General features: G+C 33.3%; 2 protein-coding genes and 1 pseudogene across 3 annotated transcripts; 1 reads left to right on the forward strand and 2 right to left on the reverse strand.

The window, feature by feature from the left end:
- Positions 1-385: 385 nt before the first annotated feature.
- LOC117210853 lies at positions 386-2377 on the reverse strand (annotated as a pseudogene).
- A 183-nt stretch (positions 2378-2560) lies between these two features.
- On the reverse strand, positions 2561-6830 carry LOC117210851 (nucleoplasmin-like protein). Of its 2 annotated transcripts, none has more exons than XM_033454252.1 (5): positions 6609-6830; positions 6235-6350; positions 5200-5413; positions 4692-4768; positions 2561-3847 (listed from the first exon to the last, which is right to left on the reverse strand). In XM_033454252.1, exons 1-5 carry the CDS (start codon positions 6628-6630, stop codon positions 3740-3742), a joined length of 537 nt encoding a protein of 178 aa, XP_033310143.1. In that variant the 5' UTR covers positions 6631-6830; the 3' UTR covers positions 2561-3739. The 2 variants fall into 2 exon arrangements, with proteins under 2 accessions (XP_033310143.1, XP_033310144.1); XM_033454253.1 differs by lacking the exon at positions 2561-3847 and adding an exon at positions 4128-4396.
- A 600-nt stretch (positions 6831-7430) lies between these two features.
- Positions 7431-9946, forward strand: LOC117210914 (nucleotide exchange factor Sil1). The gene is made up of 4 exons (XM_033454360.1): positions 7431-7784; positions 8197-8477; positions 8550-8812; positions 8889-9946. The coding sequence occupies exons 1-4, from the start codon at positions 7661-7663 to the stop codon at positions 9586-9588; spliced, it is 1368 nt and encodes a 455-aa protein (XP_033310251.1). The 5' UTR covers positions 7431-7660; the 3' UTR covers positions 9589-9946.
- Positions 9947-9960: the final 14 nt, after the last annotated feature.

The following is a 9960-nucleotide window of genomic DNA, read 5'->3' on the forward strand; positions in this document are numbered from 1 at the left end:
GCTAATTTCATGATTCTTAAGCTTGGCTTTCATTGCCCGTATTGGCTATAGAATTATCCGTAAACGATTTACCGTGCCAAGTAATTACCACCTCGCATTTGCATCGATCGATGTTCACCATTGATTTCGTTCGATTTATCCGTTCCGTGTACGTACAGATTACACAAATTAATTTACTTACCAGAAAAGGAAGATTTAGAACGTTATTTCGATGCGGCAGTTTTTCTCGAACCGGATGTTTCGTGTCGTCTTTTTGCCGCAGCATTTTCGTCTTCCAAGGTTGTTGAAATTATTTTTATCGCAAAATTACACAGTCGACTAAGACACAACGACTTTAACGCGGTACCGAGCAAATAAAACTGATTGTTTCATACCGAACTCGCCCTCTGGTGGAACAACGTTTAAACAGTTTACTTTCACGCCACTTAATCTACAGTTGATACATCGCATTTTATATTCTACAGTCGATATGTTTTCAACGAAAAAGAAAATAAATATAAAAAAGATAATTATAACATTTACATTTTTACAACAACATCCTAGATTCGTAGTCCTAAGTATTCGTTACGGCATGCCGTACATTCATTCGACCAAAAGCTATGCCCAAATATTCGCCGACGAGCTTGGTTGTGCTTCCGCTAGTCGAATTTCTGGTGCGCTGCGCGCACGTTCCGTTCGCAATTTCCGTGTTTCTTCAGTTTGAATTTCTTGTACCGCAGCAGCCGCGTACTTTTTTATACTATCCGATCGAAATTTCGACGCTAATTTCGCATCTCCAGAGTAATCAACGGGATTTTCGGTATTCGACGACTTAGTAAGAGACAAAGTTTTGTCGACTTCCTTTTCATATAAACTAGGGGAAAATAAATACGTCCGATCAATTTTCGCGGTAAAGAAGAGTAGGATGCAAGAAGGAAAACATTAAAAAAAGATAGCAAAATGTATTTTAAAAAAGCAGATAATATACTGACATCTATTACGAAACGTATGATCTTACTGAAACGGTAGCCATTTTGTAAATTCTTTGCTACGTCTTATTTTATTTTGCGTTGCTAGTTTGGCAATAATTTTTGCGTCTACGTTCACTGACTTCGTCTTTTGCATACAGTTATTTAATCTTTCGATGTTTAACGTCAATTGCTGTATTTGCACTCTGAGCGTCGCATTTTCGTGAACTAGTCGAGCGTTTCGTTGCACCACCTGAGGGCTCACGCGATAAACAATGATTTCTTTTTATATTAAAAAAAGAAAATAAAAAATAAAACATTATACAATTGAGAAATGGTTAGGATCAATTGCATTTTTATGAAAGTCACCTGCAAAAATTTTGCTTTGCTCAAAGGTAAAGGGTCTTGAAATTTTTCGGAGACGATTATATTGAGTTCTTCTCTTGCTTCGTCTAATTTCTCCATCATATCCGACATTACTCCTAGATGCTCCTTCAATAATTGATCAAATTTCTCCCTCAACGAATCCTTAGCATATTTCATTCGCAAAAACTTTATACACAAATTGTACGTTGTCTCCACTTTTTCGTTTAATTCTTCTCGCAGCGATTTATTCTCATCTTCCAAACATTCTCGTACTACTTCTAATTCTTTTCTTCGTTGAGATAATTTCGAGGCACCACATCGTACTTTTTGTCGTTGCATTTCACTGTCAAAGAAATCCTTTTCTCTCTGATAGAGGAATCTTTCATCGTCCAACTGCTCTGAAATTAAGTCGATACATTTAAGAATCGCGATGAACTCGAATCAAGTTTCCAAAGTCTTACGTTTCAGGTTCCTCACGTATCTTTGTTGTTTCTTCAATTCAGCCGATAGTCGACCATTATCTCTTTGCATATTTTGCAACTGAACATCCTTTAATTGTATTATGTTTTCTAATGATACAACTGTTTCCTTCAGGTCTGCCACCTTTCAAATATACATATATTAGGACCACTGATTAAATATCCATATGAAACGTCTCGTACTCAACGTACTTGTTCATATAAACTTGTTAATTTCTCGCTGGCTACTTGACATTGTCTACTTGAGTGAAAAATCTTCGCGTCTGTACTCCTGTTCAAGCCGTTTTTACAACTAATATTCTGCATATCATAATAGCGAATATTACGTGCTAGCGATCAGCGGTGAAATTTTCTTGACCTTCAACTACATCACATCAAAATGTTTCGTATTGTTAATTTCATTGATGATGTTTCACTTACCTTAGTATGTCAAAAAATTTAGTTATATAGTAATCTATAAAATTTTTAGGTTCTGTTCGTTTGTAAACAGTCACAGGACTCTCCTAATAAGATAAGCTGATGTACCTCTTATAAATTAAAAATCATTAACATGATGCTTGTATTTATTTCATCGAGAATTTTATAAACAGGCAATTTTTGTTTTTCACATAATGGCGAAAGATCATTTTCACTAAATAATTATTATATATCTTTGATTGTACTAACAAATGACAAACGCTTGGATGTCATAAAACTCTGCAAACTACGAATACATTATTTTTCTTGTACAATTAGGAAAGGCGTCTAAATAAAGATTACATCGTGCAATACTGATTAAAAGTTGTGAAATTTTTTATTGTATCGTATATGTACAAAATAGGTGTACAGACTACTTATCAATCGTATGGGCGTGTCCTATGCACGCATTACATATGCTTTTATCGCATATGACATTGATGTAAGAGCATCACATTGTGTAGTACACCTGTGTAATCCCCTCTTCTGTTATCTTTCATCAAATGGAATGAATATCGAGATGACTCGTAACTATGTTTCTTTTTTAAAATCCTGATCTCATTTTTTTTTTTATCCTCTTTACAATCATTAATAACATTCTAGCATAAGGGTTCTGTGACTATTACCCTTTCCCCATCTTGTACACACGAAAATAATAAATTACACTGGAACGTTATCTTCGAAATTTGTTTCTGTTTTCCCTTAAGGAGCATAGTAATTCATCTTTTTTTTTCTTTTTCTGCGAATCGCGTTTACATTACTACGTTAGAATAGTGTATCTTCGCATCATTGGAAGTATCGATGTGTGAACACGGCATCGGAGAAGACAAAAAGGAAACAATACGAATACACCTCACTGTGGGTCCGTCCGTGCTTTCCACTAATTTTATTAACAACAACTGGGCCAAATATGTTTATTTTTTCCACATTTGCTTTTAAAAATTCACATTTGTTTTTACATCGCATTACACTTTTTTTTTTTTTTTTTTTTTTTTAAGTAATTTTCATCACAATTTGGTCTCTTCTTTCTTTTCTTTAGCAGCCCCGTAACAAAACAAAGCAAGTTAACACATACAATTGGCTCTCAGAAGAATGCCCTTTGAACTTTCAACTCCATAAAATTTTGTCAAAAAAATAATTTTTGATTCACATTCTTAATATCCCGTAGAGTTTGTTTAATACGGGTCATTCCTCTAAGGCATTTTGGGAAAAATATTATTAAAATAAATTCCACTTTCTGTTCGTAACGGACATATGACATAATTAAAATTTTTATACATCAAAGAAATGCGACATTATTCTTCGTACATAGCGTAATATTTTATAATAGTTTTCATTGGTCCAGTTGTGTTGTAGAAACGTGGAAGGCAACGTTGTCGTCTGATAATCTGGTGAAACGATACTAGATTCGCACAAATGCGGATGATATTGATGGACTTACGCTTAGCCTAACTTAAAAGTTTGTTGTTTCCATAATAATAAGGCTCGTGCTTATTTTTTCTTGTTCTTATTAGCTTGATTTTTGTATTTGGCTCCAGTTGATAATTTGGCATTCTTCTTCTTGGGTTCATCTTCATCGTCTTCCTCATCTTCTGGCTCCTAACATGTTAAAGTAACAAATAGAATATAACTGTGCAAATATTTCGCAAAGTTTCAAGTACTAGTGTTACATTAAAATGGAAACCTAGATGCGAAATTTTGTTTTATAAGAGATTGTATTGTTTACTGACATTCTAATGCATTTCCTGTTCCTATAACACTAAAACTATAATCTGAACACAAAAAATGGAAAAAGGAGGAAACATGATAAGTAAGGAATAAAAGCAACTATTTTAAAATGGGATGATTTATTATGGAAAAAAAGAAAAGACACATGGAATGAAAATACAAACGCAAAAAGTTATATCCACGACTTTCATTTATTCCTCAATCTTCAATGCCCTCCCGCCCTCCCCCCGCACCCCCGGGGAAATTTTAAGTCATATAATGGGATTTTAAAATACTCTTGGTAAAACTTGTTTTTCGGGGATGATTGAATAGCAGCATTTTAATATTAGGACTCTATTTGTCTACAGCTTCATCCATCTTGGCACGCTTCGTGCCATTTTTTTTACCCTCTGCAGAATGCTTTCTTTTCTTTTGCGGTGCCTGAAATTTGTATTCCTAATATATAGAAAATGAAATACTATCACCTCTGGTAATATACATAATAAAAGCATAACAAAGACTGCTAATATCAAGTTGATCTATTTATATATAATTGTTTCAGTCGAAAATATTCCGCATTTTCCATATATCAATTCTCAAAAAGATCTTATGCAAGCCTAATTAGAATGTCAGTTATTAATACAATCTTTTCTTTAATTGTAATTTTTTCAACAACTTTTAATATGTACATATTATCTATATCATTACTCTAGATTAATCATTATAATTTCTATACCTTATCATCATCATCATCATCGATGTTCTCTTCTTCCATTTCATCATCCATATCATCAAACTCCTCCATGTGTGTACCTGAAAAATCCGAATTAATATTGTATGGTTTATTTCAACATCTTTAATTTCATATGCATTTTCTAAGAAAACAAACAAAACGTTCTTGACAAATTATTGTAAAACAATTATCATAACTAGATAAAAGAGCTCTGAAATATGTATTTCCATAAATTTAACGTTTGACGATATTGTTCAAATACTTTTGCAGTTCGAGTTTCCATCTAAATTTGCTACATTGTTATTATCACAACTGTTAAAAGGCGTCCAGTTGCAATTATCGCCCTTCTCTATGTAATGTTTAAATTTAATACAATTGATTACTCGAAAAAAGGGTATCAATACCTTAACATACATTTTATTAGAAACTTAATTATACAAATAAGATGTTAAAGTTTTGCTATAAAAAGTATCCCAAATTCGATATAGCAATAGACAATATTCGTTCTTACCAAGTAGATTATGTCCTACTATGTGAACAGGACCACTTCCTTTAACCAAAGTAAATGTGACTGGAGGGTCAGGAAAACTGAGATCCAGAATAATCTGTGCAGTTTTTCCCATCTCCAGTAGAGCAATCGGTGTTTTGATGGGTCCTTTTAAGCCCATTGCTTCAACTTGTAATACATTAAGTTCACCAGGTTTAGCCTCTGGGCCTAGAAGAGCCTATAAAATACATAAAAAAAGTACATATACATACATATGCATGTATATAGAAATAACAGTGTTTCATGTAAGGCAATGACAACAAGAACCACAATTGTGTATAATTATTACACAAATTTATGAAAGGAGTCCCATTTATGCAGAAATAAAATCTTTATCCTAATCAATTGTAAAATATCACTGCTACAAACAGTTATGAACACTTCTATAAAAAAAGAAGCTTGGCAAACATTCTTGATTTACATACGTTTATAAACGTTGGATTGTTTATCTATAATTAGCGAATATTTTTACATTAAAATATATGTAAATAATATACATTCACGGAACAAACATCAAGATCACAAATCTTCATTGCTTTCATTTCTCGAAAATTCGGAAACAAAAAGAGGGTTCTAGCGCGTGAAAACAAAGAATGGAGGCTATAATAAAGAGCAGCATTTTAATTTCCTATTACGATTAAAAATTCGCGCGCAAACCTAACAAGAAGTGATGAAAGCGCTCGAAAAATCGTGATTGCTAGTGACGCCAAATATTGGTCATATATTTTTGCACGGTTAATAGACACATATACGAAATATTGGCGAGTTCGTAAAAATACAGCAACTTTGTATGGAAATAAATCAGAGATATACATCGCAAATCGAATAAAAGGGCGATTCTCGATGAAATCGCGCGTTAATGAAAATCCGTTACTCTTAACCGAACATAACGAAAAGCAAACGAAACGTATATAATGTATCAAGCAGCAATAAAAAAAAAAAAGAAGAAAAAATATAACGCAAATTTCCAGTGAATTTCTATCGATATTTTTTACTTACCATTTTTATGATCAGCTTCTGATCGGCACCGAAATGTTGGTTTGTTCCGTCTGAGTCGTCGTTTTTATGCTCTGGATCCCATACCTCGCTAGAATTCAGTCCTTCGAGGGTAATTCCTGAACACAGAAATCACAAGAGTACGCACACGGAATATCGTAAATGCTTGCCGTTGTACCATAGTTTGATAAAAAAAAATCAAGATCGTTAGCTCTTTAGGGGACAATGGGGTCTCCTCGTCACAATGGCCGAAAACCAGCCGGCGTCTCGACCATAATACCGCTCGCGTCGAATGGCCAATGACGACGAAAGTAATAGCGTGCTCCACAAAATAAAGGAGCCACAACGTTCCCGATAACACAGCTTCTAATATTTACCATAAAGATACTCTTCTGCCATGACGATCGACTTGATATTAAAGGATTCTCGCTAGTGGAAGTATAGAAGCAACCCGTTGGAGTGTGCGTGCCGAACGAGAGTAGAGAAGCCAAAGACGCCGCGCGCACAACGTTCGCTGCGCGAAGAACAGTGGTCGCACGTGCTAGACGAACGCGTAGCAAATGAGTTTCACGTACTCAGCCTTGCGCGCCTAGAATACGTTCTTCTCTTTGATTGGTCGATGTACTTTCAACTATCATCAACAGCGTTGCCATCTAATATCACGAACAACACTGAAGACTATTCGACGGGTATTATTTACCCCCCCCCCCCTCCACGAATATTCTGCCGGTTATGAAAGAAATGAATCGAATGAAAAATATAACTGTCCAAGTTCACTCTTTTTATCATTATTCTTGGCCGATAAATGTAAGAATCTCACGCAAGATAACAAAAAATTAAACGTATAAATTATTCCTAAACAGAAGGTTATATATATATGTACATACTGATATATGTTAATCCCTATTCGATGTAAACATGGAAGATTTAATTATTGCATTTTTAGTAAAATATTACTTCTCCTTCAAAATAGTGGAATATATTATGTGATTACTTTCAATCCTTTTTCCCTAAGAAAATAATAAAGAAATTTAGTATTACATATTTACGAATGTATATTTTTGTAAAGTACAAAAATATTTTGTCTGTTGTATATACCAATCTCAAGTAATTATTTAAAAACGGCTAATATACAGTAATACAATTTGAATGAAAAATTTGGCAACGTCGTACTGAACGACTATTGGTCTACGTAAGCCCTGGTGGCAAGACATGATACTAACATTGACACACTAACTGAATAAATATCGGACGCAACACGTGAATAATACTTAAATTGAACAAAAGCGCGATGAAAGACTCGCAGGAAAATTGAAAATTTTCTGTAATATAGTTAACAAAATATCATTAAGAGAATTTTAATAATTTTATGAAAAGTCATCGCCGCATCTTGAGAAAAGTCGTAGCCCTCGGTTAACCACAGGAAAAGATGAGAATGCAATCCAATACGATTATTCTAACTTGTTTACTTTTGTTACCGGTAGTTTTCGGAAACCTTGAAAAAAATGAAACCACATTTGTACCAACTCGAGAATGGCAAACTGTAAAAAAAGGTAAGCGAACATTTATTTACTTTCGTTCTACGTACATTCTGGGACTACTTTTTTACGCAACTGATTGTTCTCTTCGTAAGACCACGTCAGTCAAATTTGACATCGCGGTTTCTTCGAGACAATATGTCTGTAGTATTCAGGCCATTTTCTTACGCGCAGTACCATTAAGTTTACGAAAAGTTTTTATGTAAGCTTCTTATTTATTATCGTCTCAATTATCTGCAGTTTATTCAAATACGATATTTTACAACTTGTACCACAGTGACGTATAGAGAATTTTATTTAAAGGTGCAAATAGATTGGTCATTTACTTCATTTTTTAATTTAATAATTTAATTATTCATTCATAAAAAAGACATCAATTTATGTTCTTGTTATATCAATTCTCCTTTTAATTCATTTAATTCATTAGGTACACCTATACCTGCAGGATTACATGTACGACACAATTTTGAAAGTGGAGTAACAGAAGCTAAACTAATTGACGATAACAATGTAAAAGAAGAGGATTCGAACAAAAGTTCGAACAGTACGAATACAAATTCTGTAATGTTGCATCCTGAGAACACAATCCTTGAAGAAAAAGATCATGTACCAGCAGAAAAGTCTGATTTGTTTAATTACTCGATCGAAGAATTGAAAGATAGATTGAAAAAAATGAAACAAGACGGTGAAGATTTTCCAGAAATAGATGTAACTACCTTTAACTATAGTCTCTGTATAACATATAAGGAATTTGTTTAAATCATTTGTAAATATTTCTAGATCGAACACTCAAAAAAAATAAGGCAAAAATTTAGAGACTATGAAGCTTTGAAGAAAGAATTTAAATCATTTGAAATAAATATTACTGTTAGCGATTCGGACTTGTTAAGTAGCTACATTAAAAAGTTTCAAGCTTATAAAAATAAAGTCACTATGGGAATTTTAACGACTGCAGAAATAGAAAGAATTTTAGATATTTTGTACAATTTAGAATACTTGCTTCATCACATTGATAATGCCAAAGTTTTTGCTGATATGGAAGGGTATGTATGAAAAGCAATTTTTGTTCTAACGAAATATCAACATCAGAGTCATTTTTTCATGATTTCTCAATTACAGTATGAATAAAATCATATCTCCGTGCCTCAATGGAACAAACAACGAAATAAAGATCGAAGCTTTGAGACTTCTGGGTGCAGCTGTCCAATCTAATCCTAAAGTGCAATTAAAAGCACTGGAAAATGATCTTGTTCAAAAACTTTTACATATATTGTCTACAAGTAGTAAATCAGACTTGAAGTCAAGATGTCTCTTTGCTTTGGGTGCTCTGATAAGGCAGTTTCCAATAGCACAAAAAGTGTGGGTCGATCATGGAGGAGTAGAAATATTTGGACAAATTTTAGTCGATGGCCAATTACAAGTACAGATGAAAGTTATGAAATTAATCAATGATTTAATTGTAGAGAGACAGCATATAGAATATATCACCGACGTTGCACAACAAGAACTAAGAGTAAAAGCATATTCTGCTGCTGATATTGAGAGAAAATTATTAAAATATTCATATTGCGATCGCTTAAGCAATTTAATGATAACAAGCTTCAAAATTGATCTTAGTGATTTGTTGAGAACTAATTATGAATTTCTTAAAACTATTTCTGATAGCATGATCACTGCTGCTCCCATCTGTATCGACAAGTGGAGAAAACATAAAGACGAATTTCTTCCCATTATACAGCACATACTGGATCTGCATCATGACTTAAATATACTAATAGGCATGCTTCAAACACTCGAAACTACCCACGATGAGTTATAGAGAGAAAGGCAAGATATAATTAAACGTTCGTAATGACTGAGCTTCAGTATTTATTTCGTGTCGTGTAGATATAATTGTACAAAGTTTTCACGCGTGATGAAGAAAATCGTTGGCATGAATATTTTGAATATTGGCCGTGGATATTTCGCAAACATTGTTGTCAAATTATTACCAGTTTTAACAGATGGATGTACAATGTATCATAACAAAAGCGTGTGTGTATATATGCAAATTAGAAAATTATTCTGTACATATAATATGTAAGAAATCTGTGTTACCCATCCAGTAAATGGAAATGAAAGTGTCGTGTATTTTTATGTTTTAAGAAAATTATTTAATAAATTATTTTTTACTGTTCACATTTGTGTTGTT

Source organism: Bombus bifarius, unplaced genomic scaffold (assembly GCF_011952205.1).
Source record: "Bombus bifarius isolate JDL3187 unplaced genomic scaffold, Bbif_JDL3187 scf7180000008213, whole genome shotgun sequence".
In the NCBI taxonomy this organism is placed as follows: Eukaryota; Metazoa; Arthropoda; class Insecta; order Hymenoptera; family Apidae; genus Bombus; species Bombus bifarius.